Source organism: Artemia sp. Qi Xiang Cuo, chromosome 20 (genome assembly GCF_049724085.1).
Source record: "Artemia sp. Qi Xiang Cuo chromosome 20, ASM4972408v1, whole genome shotgun sequence".
In the NCBI taxonomy this organism is placed as follows: domain Eukaryota; kingdom Metazoa; phylum Arthropoda; class Branchiopoda; order Anostraca; family Artemiidae; genus Artemia; species Artemia sp. Qi Xiang Cuo.
Genome location: NC_142813.1, coordinates 20070168 through 20086920, shown reverse-complemented (window position 1 = coordinate 20086920; position 16753 = coordinate 20070168). Strand labels below are relative to the sequence as shown.

Below are 16753 nucleotides of genomic sequence, written 5' to 3'. Positions count from 1 at the left end.
GAACTTTCAATTTCAAATCAAAAGAGCCCTCTCTGAAGTTTTTACGAACATCCCTTCACTAGGAACCATATATTCCCCCAGGGCATGCCTTACAACGCCTGCCCTCGGGCCCTGGGGGACTGTGTCGACCTCGGAATTTCGTTGCATGGTCTTTGAACTATTGAAAAAAAAGGCAATCTCAAAGTTCTTATCGGATGGGTTTGAGGAAAAAAGGGCGTGGAGGGGGGGGGGGGTCTAGGTACCCTCCAATCTCTTTTCAAGACTTCAAGACTCTTCAAGACTCTTCAAGGTACCCTTCAAGACTCTTAAAAAGTGAACTAGAACTTTCAATTTTCAATCAAATGAGCCCTCTTTGAAGTTAAAACGAGGATCCGTTCCATAAGACCCATATATGCCCCCAGGGCATAACTTATAACGCCTGCCCCCAGGCCCTGGGGGTCTTGTCAACACCGGAATTTTCGTTACATGATCTTTGAACTATTTTTAACAAAATAGCTATCTGAAACTTTTTATTGGATGTATTTGGGAAAAAAGGGTTTGGGGGGAGGGGGCTGGTTACCCTCTGATATCTTTTGACACTAAAAAAGTGAAATAGAACTTTCAATTTCCAATCAAATGAGCCCTCTCTGAAGTTTATACGAGCATTCCTTCCATAAGAACCATATATGCCCACAGGGCATGACTTATAACCATTGCCCTGAAGACTGTGGGGGGAGTTTCCTGCTCAAATATACAATTTCAGAACTTTCAACTATATTGAACAAAATGGCTATATCAAAATGTTGATTGGATGTGTTTGGAGAAATGGTGGGCGTGGAAGGGGTGTTAGTTGCCTTCCAATCAATTTTGACTATTAAAAAAGAACTAGCCATTTGAATTTCCAATTGAATGAGCCCTTTCTGAAGTTTTTATGACAACACTTTCTATAAAAACCTTATATGCCCCTAGGGCATAACTTAACTTACAGCCCTTGCCCTGAAGGGTGTGTGTGTTTTTGTTATCCTCAAAGACTAATTTCCTGAATTTTCAACTACGTTGAAAAAAAATGGCTATCTCAAAATTTTGATTGGATGCGTTTGGGGAAAAGGTGGGCGTGAGAGGGGGGTTAGTTGCCCTCCAATCACTTTAAACTATTAAAAAGGGCATTATTAGGACTTTCGGCTATTACAAAATGGCTATCTCAAAATTTTTATCGGATGGGTTTTGGGGAAAAGGGCGAGAACTTTCAACCCTTGCCCTGAGGGATGTGGGGGAGTGTCCTCCTCAAAAACTTAATTTCTATTTGGAAATCAACAACGGTGAACAAAATGGCTATCTCAAAATTTTGATTGGATGTGTTTGGGGAACTGGTGGGCGTGGAAGGGGTGTTAGTTGCCTTCCAATCACTTTTGACCCTTAAAACGGGCACTAAAACTCTCAATTTCCAATCGAACGAGCCCCCTTTGAAGTTTATACGACAAACCCTTCCATATGAAGTGCCTCTGAAAAAAAAAAACAACAATAAAATATTCGGGTCGTATGGCCTTTACTATAGGCAACGCTATAGCGTTGCCTCTGAAACTATAACCTTTTTTTTGAATATAAAACATAAGATAAGAAACCAAATTAAAATAGCGAGAGATGAGAGAGAGAGAGAGAGAGAGAGAGAGAGGAACTTGGACATTTTTTCGAATGATCAATCATGAATATTCTTCTGGAAATGTTTAATCTACAATAATTCGAAGTGCCGAATATAAGAAGCATTTCTAGTCATAAAAGAAAAGAAAAAACGAAGGTAAAATACCTGGAGTGCTCAAACTAAATAGATCCTTTCTTCGTGATGCATCATTTTCTGCAAGATACTTTAAATCATGGAACGCCAGCAGCTGAAACAATGAGCAGCTTTTCTGAGACAATCCATAAAAAAGTCTATCTTTGGGTTCAGTGTCAAGATTGGGACTTCCAACTGGTATTCTAATATGCTGAAAAAACATTATGGCAACATTTAAGATAGCTCTTTAGGCAGATGAAATATTGAGCAAGAACACAAAAGAATACACATGGGCTCTAATTTCAAAAACTGGCCATTCGACTGCCTTTTCTTTTTCTTTTCTTCATTGCTTTTCATATTTTCCACTGTCACTCCACACTTCTCAGGTTTACATGCGACAAATTTTCCAAAAGTTCGAGCTATCTCGACAAACTTTTAAGTTGGAAAGTTGATGGACACGAATGACAGTTTCAGGAATTAGTTTATAGGCCAAATGACTTGTGGTGCAAAATCCCACTTTAAGGGAGAAACGGAGGCTAAATTCTAAATTAAAATCCCTGAAAAACACTACAAATATGAAATATGCAAAAAAGCTAATTTTCTCTAAGAGAAATGTTATGAAGTACTCATATCGAAAATTATTACCATTCAAACCATGAAATAAATAAACATCGAGATTCAAGGAAAATTATAATTTCAGGCCAATCACCGGATAATCTGAATAAAGGAAAAAAAAGAAACAAAAATCAAGTCACGAGGTTTCGCGTGGTCAAAACTCTCCCTTAATCACCCATTCTTTAGGGGAAATGTGTCGATGTTTCAGAAGCTGACGGGGATATATTCAAAATATTTTATCCCCCCCTAAAAAATTACGTTCAGATCAGACAAATATAAAAAGGTGGCTTTTGCCAAAAACGTTTTTGAAAGGCTTAGGAGTTAAAATGAAAGTATTTAAAACTTGGGGCTCAGATCCATTTAGAATATCTTCAACTAAATAAAAACCTCCCTTTACCCAGGTAGCCAACCAAGGTTCCATTTGGGGCAGCCGTTCGACCCTGCAGATTCGGAAAACAAACCACGCTTCAATAAATGCTGAGGATTTTTTCCAATTCCTTTAAGATCACCAGAAAAACTTAGAGGGAGGTAACAGAAACAATTTTTGGTAAAAGATAGATTATCCAGATAACTGGATGTCTAAGCAGTTACTACTACTAAATATTCACTGCTGCGTAAGCCGCCTGAAGTGAATACATTTGTGCAAAATATGGCTCTATCCAAATCTATTTAAAGTGTTGCTCTTTACCCTCCTCCTGTGAAGTTCCAGTTTCATTAAAATTCGTCTTCATGACCTTTACCCATTCCAGTCAAGACAGCCTTCTCTTCGTTTGGCCCCGGATGGATGACCGAAAGGCACAATCTTTAGCAATCTGCCATCATTCATCCGTAAAGCATGGTCTAGCCATCATAACCTTTCGTTCACTATAGCTCTAAAAAGTAGATTTGAACCACATTTTTCATACAACTTATTGTTTGATATATAGCCTAGTGGTTAGCACTCCAGACTTGAAACCCTAAGGGTTCGAGTCCTGGTGTCAATGGTTATTTGGTTGGGAATGGGGGTCAATGGTGTGACCCTTTAAGCTCAACCAGAGTCGACCCAGCTCTGAATGGGTACCAGAATAAATCTCGGGGGGGGGGAAGAAACGAGAAGCGTCGGATGATTTGCCCCCAGCCACGCATTGCACTCCCGGCCCAGCACCCAGTACCCAAGACTATCATCAAGAAAGCATTTGACATATCCTCTTCAGCCACTAGAAGCACCAACGTTGCAGAACCATACTTGAACACTGTCATTACCCTGACTTCCCATACTATAGTCTTAACTTGCAGACTGACATTCCTATTCTCCACTTGTTTCAAATGTGTAAAAGAACCCTGTGCCTTGGCTATTCTACTTTCTGTAACGCCATCTTTTACTTATGATACTCAGGTGTGCTCAAAAGTGATTTATTATAGGTACTAGTATTATGGCTGTACATCTTGAAGCGAAACAAAGATAGATCATCAGATTTATATATTATATCTCTGGGCATCTTTCTTCCATATCTCTCTGTCCTTAAAAAAACTGGGTCATGTTTCCTGGATCTTATTTCATTGATAATATGCAAGATTTAAGGGGTTCGTTATCCTTCTCATGGTCTCAAGGTTATTTCAGAAGGATACTGAGTAGAATTGAATTTTTGGTGCAGTGGCGTAACAGAAATTAAAAGCTATTCGTCCCACTGATTATATAACTAAAAATTCCGGAATAAACAAAAGCCAAGAATAACTTAAAAAAGTTCAGATAATTTTAAATTAAGTTTATATTATAACGATATGGAATTTAACTAAACCTAAAAACAAAACCCAGAAGTAAAAGACTCAGTAAAACAATATTTAAAATAATGTAAAATGTGAAAAATATAATCATGTTCCCTTTGGGCAAAAGTCCAATACAAAAAAAAAGTAAAGAAAAAGTGATAATAAAATAAATACAACTAATTTCTTATTTAGTTTTTACAACTAATTTTGATCTTACTGAGGTGCATTGGATTGCGTTGTTTTTTTTCTCGGTGTCGAATTAGGGTCTTATTTCTTATAAGCTTCCTATACTCTTAGGTCGTTTCCAAAAATATGGCTTCCGGGTTGAGCTCAAATAAAGCTCAGGTCTTAAATAAAGCACAAACAATGAAACAGTAAAAACTATGAACTTTTACAAATACCCCAAGTTTCCCTAGCAGTTTCAACTTAATATCCTATTCAGTGCCTGATATATTGCATCTATGCCATTTTTTTATTATTTTTTTAAATTAATTTTTGTTCGTTTTTGATTGCAAAAAGTTTCAAGTTTTAAACATTCCTTATTACGTCATGGTAAAAACCATGATGTGAAATCAGGAGGAATTTTCTGTACTTCCTTATGTCGGTGATACTTGTCAGAACGTAACGTGTTCCCTTTTCTGGTAGTTTTAGTAATGTATCAACAAAATTCCGATCTTCTAGTTTAAACACCATAGCTATTTATTCAAAAACAGACCTCAGTAGCACTTAAACATTAATGACAGAAAGGAAAGCTTAAACGTAACCGAAAGGAAAGCTTTTCAGATATTCTAAAAAAGAACTCACCTGAGTCTGAAAATGCTCAAACATTAAAAAAGAGACTTTTTGCGCCAGATATACAAAAAATCCAGAAAGGAAAACAGGAAAAAAGAAAGCAGGCAATAGCAAAGATAGAAAACTTTCGCGATCCAATCCAACTCCAAATCTAGACGCCAGTGCTTCGCAGAAGAGCAGACCTAAAAAAGTCGAACACAATACCTCGATATGATTACAGTAGGTCAACTGTTATTTAGAACTAATTAGAAATTTAACTAGCTGATGTTAATTATTTTCAAAGTAATTAACTTTGAAAGTTTTCAAAGATAGAAAACTTTCGGGATCCAATCCAACTCCAAATCTAGACGCCAGTGCTTCGCAGAAGAGCAGACCTAAAAAAAGTCGGACACAATACCTCGATATGATTACAGTAGGTCAACTGTTATTTAGAACTAATTAGAAATTTAACTAGCTGATGTTTTAATTACTTAATTAACTTAATCAATATTAATTTATAAGTTAATTAATTAATAGTATTCAATTAGTTAACTAATGTTAATTAACTAATTAGCGTTAGTTAGAACAGCAACGTGCCACAAATATATATCGTAGAGTTTGAAAGTACGAGGTTAATCGAAATTAAAAAAAAAGTCATCAACAGTTTCTGATCATCAAATATGGCCCCGCAAGTATGAGGGGGCAGCGCTCAAGGTGTAGATGGGTAGAATGGTAACTTCGAATTACTGAAAAGCTAAAAACTATTAGATTTGTTGCATTTAGAGAATTATAAAATTCTCTACTAAGGTTTCAGGTTTTAGTTTCCTAAAGATATAAATAGGGCCAATAATAGAAACTAATTTTAAATCATCCCAGGAATATACAAGTCTTCCGAGGAATTTCAGTAGATGACTGTTTTTAACGGTTAGCAATTTGGGAAGTGACATCTCGGCTTAAATTAATTAAGATTCAATAAATGCCAAAAATCCACTGCTGTGTATAATATAAACCTTTTGACAATCATGTGCCATATCATCGGTGTTCAGTAGTAGAAGTAAATAAGAGTAAACCAAGATTCAACATGTGGAGGGGGTGATGGAACATAACAACAAAATATTATAGATTCAAATAAGCGATGAATAAACACAAAAAAGTATGACTCGGGTCAACTGAACTTCTAGAGCTCGGTTTAAGAAGAAGAAGGATGTGCTTCGAGCATAGGAATACATATCGATGTAAACTTAACTACCTGGTTTATTCCAAATTTTTATAATTTTTCAGGAGAGCGAGAATAAAAAGATTTAAAGCTTTAGACGTGAATAGTTTTTTTTTCAGGATTCAAGTAATTAAAACACATAAAAATCAATTTCAATTTGGCAAAAAGCTGCTAACATTATATTTTGTAATGTTTGACGCCGAAACTTCTTTTTTTGTGCTAATTCCAAATAGAATAAACGTACGATTATTCGAAGTAAACACTGCTTGAAAAAGTCGTCAAATTTTTTGCATGATTGCTGACACATTAAGCAGGGCGCATTCTAAAAAGCTTAGAGCCAGAAAATTGCAGTACCAAAAACGAAAGGTCTTTTATTTCAGCCAAAAAGTATTTAATTTGAAAGAATTCTCTACGTGACGCCAAACGCAGATTTGAACTGATTAATTGCGATAAAATTGTGAAACAATATATGTCAGCAGCAATTATTTAACTTGAGTATACAAGAGAAATAAATCTAAAAAATCAATCTAGGCCACAAAAACTATATGTTATTGCAATACATATATCCTTCTAGAATAACTATTTCTAATTTCACAATTAACTCATACAAGTCACTGTTTCATAGAAAAATTGTTTTGTTAAGAAAGCCTCGTTCCACTGAATTCCTTACTTTCTACGTTTTAATGAGGAGTGATGTTTATTTAACAGGGAAGTTAACTGAACAGGCAAGGAATCATTCCTTAGAAGAAAAAGAAGAAAAGTGTACCTATTCCTTTTTAGTTAAGTAAAATAAATACCATTCCCTAATAAAACGTAAAAATCGAGGATTAAAGTGGAACGAGGCTCTCTTAATAAAACAGGTTTTAAATATATCTGAGCTCAATGTTCGAGCTTAACGAGAATTTGAACAGGAAGAAAAACTAAGTTTACCTTGCCAGCCAAATAGTGGAAGGAAGATCAAAAATACTGAAAGAGTCTTTGCAAAGGACTGTTGGATGATAGAAAATTTGTCTCTCTTCAAAATAACAATCAAAGACAAATGAATAATGGGAAATGAAATCAAAGTTGTCTCCTTGAAAGCCACGGCAGCTCCACATACTGCGCCGAATATAATACCACCTATCTGTGTGACATTCAAACATGTAGTCTGGCTGAAAAAAAAGTCCCAGAATAGTTTGACAGTTAAGTCAACCAAAAATTGTTTCTTGAATAACATCTGATCAGTCAATGAGCATAAGAACTGGAGAGAGAGGAAACTTAAGCACTTTAACATATATTTGACAAAATTTAAAAATTGCTCACAGTGAACCGTTACAAAGATGATTCAGAAAAATTAAAAGCAAGTTTAAATTTAATGTTTTGATTAAAATTAAAGGCCTAGACTTCAATGGACCGATTCCAAAATTTTCTGAAGTGAAGCTGGTTATTTTACTTCTAAGCTTGTGCATGATTATAAAATATTCAGGGCTAGATCAGTCTGAAGAACACAAGCTAGATATATAAATATGTATACAAATATATCTACTTTGCTTTTTCGGTTCAACAGTGTAAGAATAAGGATTTGGGTGAGTAAACTCGTATATTTAATTAGGATAAAGCAAAATTTAACAATTACTCTGTATTTCAGACTTTATATCGGAGGGGGTGGGGGTGTCTTCCAAATCTCCAATTATAATTATCAATAGATCCCCCCAAAATTAATTAATAACGACTAAGGGCTAATAGCTCATTTTCATTGCTTATTTGTTTTTATATTAGCTGAAGTTTCTTCAACCTAAATCATGCCTCTTTTTTTGGAGGCATAGTTGAGATTTATCAATCAAATTTTTACTCGGTTATGTAATTGTACTGTATGCAAGGGCGCCCGCAAGAAATTTTCCAGGGGGGGCAGATACCGGAATAGCGGGGATTGAAGGAGAATCCACGAGGGGGGTATTTTCCACGGATGGTATTTTCCGGGGGGGGGATTTTCCAATGGGGTAATCGCCGGGGGGGGGGGAGGAGGGGTAAACGCCGGCCACCAGACTGATCATGATACCTTTAGACTCATCATATTTCAAACAAGTGAGTGGAAAAAAAAGTGTGATTCTGCACCGGTATAGAAACACCAAGAGTTTTACTATAAAAAAAGAATGGTTACTATTTTACTAATATTTTTACTAATTACTATTAATTTTACTATTCAATTTAAGCCATTTATTTGTAATTTATTTAAAATTATTTATTGATTTATTAAAAGATCAATATTTTTAATTCACAAATTCTGGCATCTTGACTAAATTCCCGTTCAGGTTTAAGCTAAAAGTTAAGTTTCATTATTATGAAAGAAAAGCAAGCAAAATTCCTAATAGGATAAGACCTTACAGGATACAACCAATGGAATTGACAAAGGATGATCATTATAGACTTAAGCAAAATTATAATCTTGCCCCTTAACTAGGATTATATTTTAAAAATTACGGAAAAGAATAAAAAAAATGGACTTACGTTTTTAGCTTGACAAAATATGAGCAAAAATCAAGACCAAACTGACTCCCGGTAGGGCACGACGTTGTATATATATAAAACTTTCTTTGTTTATAATTCCAAAATGCGGTAAGCTTTATCAAGCATGTCGCACTATTGCTAGGGCATAAGAATGCCCTTGAGAGTATTTACTCTACACCATAAATCGGGCTCCGGTCTCCTTTAGATAGATAAATAATGACCTATATTGAGTTAATCTAAGAGTTGAATTAAATTCTGAATTGATTTTAAACAAGTTTCATAGCAGTTCTTAAAGACAAAACAAAATAAGAAATTCTTTTTCTTTGATTAGTTGTTACACTTCTATTTGCTTCCTACTCTAGTCTAAATTCCAGGGGGGGGGGGGTTGAAGCCCCCCCCCCCTGCGGGCGCCCATGACTGTTAGTTTTTATTTAATTTTTCCTTCTTATTGATTTTAGCATTGCTGCTAGCTATGCCTCTAAAGTATATTCTTAGATACAAAGGCAACTTATAATTAGAGATGCCTAAATCTGTAGCCAGGTTGACTGTCACTTCGTCGTGGCCATCATACAAAGGCATCCCTGACCTTAATTTCAAAATTAGCTGCGCTCTCATCAGTTCTATTTCGGTTTTTAATCCATTGAGATGTGTCCCTCTCCTTTAAAGGTCATAAAGTCTTTGTGGGGACCAGTGTTGTATTTTTGTTGCGTATCATATAACTTTATGTACCTGGTGCCATTAATATAGAAAAAAAGTTGTCTGTTAACTCTGTTGCAAAGGCTATCAGCTTCAAAATTGCATCTATAAGTATTTGGGCCAGGGGAACATATTTGATTGGTTTTAACGCATGATTTTCATATTTGGAATTTATTAAATATCAGTATAAAAAGGAACAACTTTCCCAAATTTAGGTCATTTTTAGCAAATATATCAGCATTTGCTAGTCTGTCTTTTTGTTAACCGTTCAACGTCAATTACGGTGTTCAAGGGCAAATTTTAGGGCTTGTGCTTTTTTTGTTTGTCTTAATGATCTTTATTGGCAGCAACATATAATAAAGCCATTTTATTGTAAACTATACCTACCTACTTCCTTCCAAACTAAAATCAAGAACAGTATTAGGCTAAACACGATTATTTTGGCAGTCTTTGGTTCAATATTCAAAAACGTTTCGACAAAAAAATTTGAAAATCATGACGGGTAATTCTATATGCGTGATAGCCTATAATTCTATATAATTCAGAACTGTGCAGCACAAAAGCAGTTCCCTTATTTGCTTATATTACCAGAAAGTTTCAGACCCTTCAACGTTTCTAGCTCAGGCTTGAAATGGCTGTTCCAACTTCGGGGGAAGGTGGGTCAATACTGAACAGTCTTTAACTGAGAAGAAAGACGGCAAAACGACAAAACACCAAATTGTAACTAACTGTTTCTTTTTTTTTTTAGAAAAAACTATTTTATTTGTAATTTTTTCTCAAAGCTCGAATTCGGATCTTCTGTATAAGAGGGAAAGAGGATTCAGATTTGTACTCCATACACGATTTGGATTTGAATTCTTCGAAAGTCTGATTCGAGCATCCCTTCTGAGATGCAGTCTTTTTCTTTTTATTTATAATTGACTATTATTCTTCGTGACAACTCAAATTATTAATTAAATAATTGGTCTAATAAAGAAACTTTACTTATTGTCACAAGAAGCAGTTCCATCAATATTCAGCACTTTCAGCAAAATTCCGGCTAAACAAGCCCCACAGACCATTTGAATTCCCACTATGAGCCATCTGGTTGGATTAAGTAAGGACCAAACAGCCTCAAATCGGGACTTGTATGAATGCAAACACACTGAAAGTAAAATAAAAACCTATTGGGAATTTTTTTTTCTGGTAAAAGAATTCCTGAAAAGGTGTAACTATGCTTCAATTAAATAGCGGCAAAGTAAAGGAACATAGCAGATACTAAGTTTTTACTAAAAGCAAATACTCGCTTTTTCTCATAAGCTAGCCTTGGCACTCAATTTTGTCTTTTCTGACATCAAAGGATTTTTGGTGGTCAATAAGAACAGCATTCGTAAAACTACATGTGATTATTGCCGAAATCCTGTAATACTGTATAAGGTATAACATATACTCAGTTCCAAGGAATACCCTGCCCAACAGTTCTTATGTCTTACATCCTAATTCTATGTTAGCAAAATAATATTGCAATAAATAAATTTTCAAAAAAAAGAAATGAAATTAATACAGGAACAGTTTTTGAAAAGTGATCCAGCTGGATCACTTTTGGCACTGACACAAAAAAACAATAGAAAAGTGATAAGAAAAAAAAGAGAAACATAAAATAAATGAGTAGTGTCGTAAAATAGTCATATCAGTTATGTGTATTCCAAGCCTGCAAAACTGTTCAATTCTGTTGAAGACCTGTGGCAAAATATAACATACAAATTTGCAATAAATTCAATAAAGGATAAAACAGCTGGAGGAGTTTTTGAAAGCTTTAAAAGTTGGGTTATTTTCTCACAAGCAGTCAAGATGGATTTATAAGGACAAGCATGTTAAACCCATCCTAAGATTGTGTGATACCCTACCCATCGGCTTCAGAAATGTTGAGGACCATTCATATCGTGATGGGAATTCTTACCAGCCCCCTGATGAAGGTCCATATGACGTACCAGTGACTTTGCTCTCAATTTACTGGCTGACTGTATGAATGAATAAACAAAAGCTAAAACAGACAGAAACTAAAATGAACAATCAAGTCAAACCTAAAATTAACATGGATGAATAAAGGAAACCTAAAACAAACAGAAATTAAAATAAATAATCAACTCAAGTGTTTCCTTGAGTTTGGAATATATTTGTCAAGCAATTTATATCTAGATGTTACTGGCTTTGACCTTGTCCCTTAGTATGGTTACATATAGCCAGAAGTTCAATTCTTTGAGTGATGAGTGTAAAACTTGAGCAAGCAAGGTTGGAGACTAAAATATACACATATGTTTCGCATATAATAACACACTTTCACAAAACCTTGCGAGTGATAGAGGATTGCTTCAAGCAGTCCTTTGGAGGGAGGGAGGGTTACCATCTATCTCTTTATGCATGAATGATTTTTTTCTGAAATAAGCTCACCCTAGTTTTTCAATTTACTAAACTGCAAAATAATAACTTGAGAATTGTATACTTGTACAAAAATTATTCACCAGATCAGTAAAAAGTAAAATCAAACTTGCATAACACATATTGGATGGCAAGAAAATGTACATACAGGCCAAATGTCTGAAAGGAACAACTTTTTTGTCGCAATAGGATCAAATGCCTAAAGACTGTATTTGAGGCCTATACTACTTAAATTTGCAATTCTTAATGATTGGGGTTGACTTTAGGCTATGCTCAGGAAAGCTATGGTGTTATTTTTCATGCTCCCATAATCCAAGGCTTATTGTTGATCAATAGAATGCTGAATACAACCAATATAAACAGGTTGAGATACATACCTTTGTGATTGAGAAAAAGAATACCAAACTGCATTACAAGAAAAGAAAGAAACAAGAACAGTGCTGCTATTGATGAAAAAGACAGACTTGGCAGAGTTCCACACAGAAGATGTAAAATAAGCCAGGCCAAACACAAGATGAGAAATGAAGATAATAGTCCAAGAAGTAATCTATTTTTGAGCTGAAAAAGAAAAAAAATTAGCCTGAAACAAATAATAAGGTGATGACAAAATTCTTATTAATTCTGATGAGCTATATGTCATGATTTTGACATGAATCCCATTCTGATTTCATGAATACTTACCAATATTTACTTACAACACTGTTAACAGGTACAAGACTTTAGATAGCTGGATTCAGTTGGTATTAGGCATGTTCCTAGCATAATGAAAAACGTGCTTCAACATATAGAAAAGGTTGTTGTAGCAATTTGAATAGAACTTTAAAAGTTACAATGCTCTTTTTTAAGAGTCTGAAGACCAGAGCACTGTTAGTGTTTTATTGAAAAGGTAATATATTTTAAAAAATTTCTCTGTTTTCAAGTTAAAAAATTCAAATTGCTGAGACTTCTGGGAATCAATAGTATTATTGACTTCAATGCTATTGTTGGTAACGCTTCTGCTGGAAATTGAATTGTTGGTAACGCTTCTGCATGGACCTCACAAGATGGAAAAATCCATAATCTTATTGATTACGTGCTCGTCTTTAGGTGGTGGAAATCGTCTGTGCTAGATACTGTCACCCTCGCAGGTGGTGATTTCGACAGCGACCATTCCCTGGTGATGTCTGCACTAAAGATATGCCTGAAATCTTCCACAAAGCTGAATAACAGACCCGCTAGTTTCAATACACATCTTCTCAAAGATCCTCAAACCCACCAGACCTACATTGATGAATTGTCTACTCATATATTGGACCTTCTTTCTAATATTCCTATAACTCTATCTAAAGAGGATATTGATAAACTGGTCACAGACTCCTCTAAAATCATCAGCGAAGTAGCAATGTCAGCCCTAGGAACCAAAAAGGGTGATAAAAAGCCTTGGATAACCAACGAAATTATTTTATTATGTGTTGAGAAACGAAAATACAATAACAAGTCAGACAGAAAAAGCAGGGACAGATATAAACAGTTGAAGCATGCAGTAGAAAAAGCCACCTGTAGAGACCATCACACCTACATTAAAGACAAATGTGAACAGTGTCACTCTGATTTTAAGAAAGGCGACTCACACTTTATGTATAAGAGAGTTCGTAAGCTAACAAGCAAGAAAAGTCTCAGTTCTTGTGCACTGCTAGATAAAAACGGCTCCCAGAAACAAACCACAGAAAGTATCCAATCAAGATGGATGGAGCATTTCAAAGAAAAGCTTAATCCTGATATCCTTCCAAACCCTGCTGTCCTGGACCTGTTTCCTGTTACTGTCTCAGACCCCAGCCTACCTCCTCTCCATTCTGAGGTTGAAGGTGCCATCCAAGCACTGAAGACTAACAAGGCCCCTGGCCTGGACAGAATACAGGCAGAACTGCTGAAAGTCCAGTGTGAACTACTTATAGATCTTCTCCACAAAATTGTATCTGCTGCCTGGCAAGAGGGTCATTTCCCAACTTCTTGGTGCAAAGTCACAATTGTTCTGCTACACAAGAAGGGGTCAAAGGCAATGTGTAATAATTACTGTCCTATTAGCCTAACAAGTCAAACTGCCAAGATCTTTACCCAAATTATACTCCACCGACAGAGCTGTGTCATCCTTAGTCTTCCAAGAATACCAAGCCGGTTTTCACCCTGGGAGATCAACCATTGACCAAATTTTCACAGTTCGCCAAATTTTTGAGAAATATCTGGAATTTGGTTGCAACCTGTATCAGCTCTTCATCGACTTTAGGCAAGCATTTGACCTTATTTGGAGAGATGGCCTATGGCACATCCTCCACCATTACGGAATCCCACGAAACCTAGTGGATCTTATTGAAGATATGTACTCCAAATTTGGGAGTCGCGTCATGACTAGTGAAGGTCTCACTGACAGTTTTCAGACGTCTGCAGGTGTCCTTCAAGGATGCCTCTTGTCTCCAGAGCTCTTAAACCTTTTCCTCACAGCAGTCTTATGCCTGGCGGAAACAACTTGCAGCACACATATAGGGGGTATTCAGATAGATAAGCTAGCCTACACCAACAATATCAACAAAATGGCTGAAACACCTGAGGATCTACAAGCCGTTGCTAACGACGTCCTCGAAGCCACTAGTTCTTTTGGAATGGTCAAAAACATATAAAAAACAAAGGCTATGTGCTGCTCACAAAAGCCGCAGGATACAGTTAAACCAGACCTGAAACTTAATGGAGAGAGTATCCAGTGGGTCGACGAGTTCCCTTACCTCGGTAGTTTGATCACCAGCAACAGCAGTCTATCAAAAGACATTAAAAGACGTCTCACCCCTCGCGAGTTCCAGTTTCAAAGCCATTATGCCCATATGGTGAAGCAAGGATTTGTCTCTGTGGTTTAAGACACAACCTTTTTATACCCTGATCATCCCCATTGCAATCTACTCATGTGAAACATGGACGCTGAAGGTAAATGACAATCGTCAACTTGCAGCATTTGAAACTAAGTGCCTCTGCTCCATTGCTAGGATCACTTACCTTGGTAGAATCTCAAATGTCAAACTTCTCAAGCGCCTTAAAGTACAACAAACAATTCTCACAAAGATGCAGCTCCAGCAACTTCAATGGCTAGGTCATGTCTCCTGAAAATCACCTTTGAAGGCCAAATTCACGATTCTGGTCCTCGTGGTTGTCCCCCAAAAAGGAGGAAGGAAAACTTTGCACCTCACCACCTCTTGGACCTTCTTTGCCTTGCAGAAGACCGTGAAGCATACAAAAGGCACATCCACGCCATTACAAAGAAAGAGGCCCCAAGACGACCTTCACGGACCGATGGGACTTAAATCAAGTAAGTAAGTAAGTTACAAGTGATGCCCTGGTCTTTAGAATACTTAGGGCTGTGGTTCCCAATACAGAATGCTAGCCCAATCAGTGGGTATGGCACTATTTTGGTGGTTCATGGGCAAGATGTGCACCCTTTGGCTGATTTACATTAGAGCATAATTTTGAAAAAAACAACAACAAAAAACACTCACAGTTATATGCATTCAAAGGGCAAATAAGATACATGATAGTATTGCAATAATGTCATAAATTTTATAAAAGATGTTTTATACAGGCAATATTTTTCATTAACATAAAATATACCTAGAGGAAAACCTAAAAGAAACCTAGCTAATGATATTTTAAGCTTCCTTATGGTTAATACAAGTAAAATTTTGAAAAACAAAATTTAAATCACAAGGGGGGATCACAATTTTAGAAACACCTTGTGAGGTGTGGCCTAAAATTGACTGGGAACCCCAGGCTGAGAGTGTGTTAGCCTTACTCCTGTTTGCAGTAGTTTCTGTTCACTGTAAGTTTATTAGCCTTAAAGTTATATTTGAAAATCCCTATGGTCAGTACACCCTAATTTGCATAAAATAACTGATGAAAATAGTTAATCTGATAATTAGACCCAAAAAATGATCAATAAATGTTTTTTTCTGAATGACTTGAAGCTTAATACCATAAGTAGACCCAATATTGTTTCTTTTTTATGGTAAATGAATCACAAAATTTCCAGATTGTGACAATCTATCCTTACTAGAGACATGCTATAGAGCAGTTGATTTGCAGCGGGCACCAAGGTTGTACCCAGAGGGAGGGGGTTTGAACCCCTCCCGAAATGTTTTTGACTCGTAGAAACGTAACAAAAATGGATATAAACAAATTTTGTATGCATTTTTGAGGTTTTTCATGGAACCCCCCCCCCCCCCGAAAAAAAATCTTTGAGTAAAATTCCACCAAAAAAAATCCTGGGTATGGCCTTGGTAGGCACCACTATCCTCTGGTTCTTCAGTGACTCATGAGGGAGTGATGGCCATAAGCGCATTTGAGAGTAACAAGTTACTGTAAAGAAACAGTAAAAGCATAAAAGCAAAAATAGAAAATTTAGAAAAGATTGTTTATGATTTCTACTCATAATAAAAAAATTTCCTTTGAGCAATGTACTAGATGTTGTCTTGGTTTCTGCATATCCACTCACTTGCATTGAGGTATGTGCAATCATACATTGCTAGTTTTAATCTACTGCTACTGAATTACCGCTCCAAAACATGTGAACACCCCAAATATTGCTGAGGACAACTGCTACTAGTGCAACTACTTAACTGCATGGCCAGCCAATGTCTAAAATGATAGGGGTAATACTGGACACTGGCAGCATTACATGCAAATGTTGAATGATGCAATGAATAGCACTTACATTGCCCTCAGCATGTAGTGAAATTCTCAGATTTTCTTGGAAATAAAATTTGGTTCCGGAATTCCCAACAATCATTATATCCCCCCCCCAATATATTTTCAAAAAGCAAGTTTTGTTCTTTCTTCAAACAAACTCTCCTGATCTCATTTGCCACAATAAACAAGAAAAAATAAACAAATTAACTTCACATATTTTTGAAAATTCAACTGCCTCTGGCTACCAAATCAGATCAAAAACAACACTTGTAGATATCACTAACAGAAAAGTTTTCTATGGAACTATGAAGAAAATTCTAGATATTCTGGAATCAAAATGAAGATAAATT

General features: G+C 36.0%; 1 protein-coding gene across 1 annotated transcript in view; it reads right to left on the bottom strand.

Annotated features, from left to right (window-relative positions):
- The window catches only part of Ndc1 (Nuclear division cycle 1), a 44427-nt gene that overhangs the window by 14198 nt on the left and 13476 nt on the right, over positions 1–16753 (bottom strand). The window contains exons 2-6 of the mRNA XM_089105802.1: positions 12077–12257; positions 10266–10425; positions 7029–7249; positions 4916–5085; positions 1784–1961 (exon numbers count right to left, since the gene is read on the bottom strand). Of these exons, the coding sequence (XP_088961928.1) occupies positions 1784–1961; positions 4916–5085; positions 7029–7249; positions 10266–10425; positions 12077–12257 (910 nt within the window). The remainder of the gene's footprint in view (positions 1–1783; positions 1962–4915; positions 5086–7028; positions 7250–10265; positions 10426–12076; positions 12258–16753) is intronic.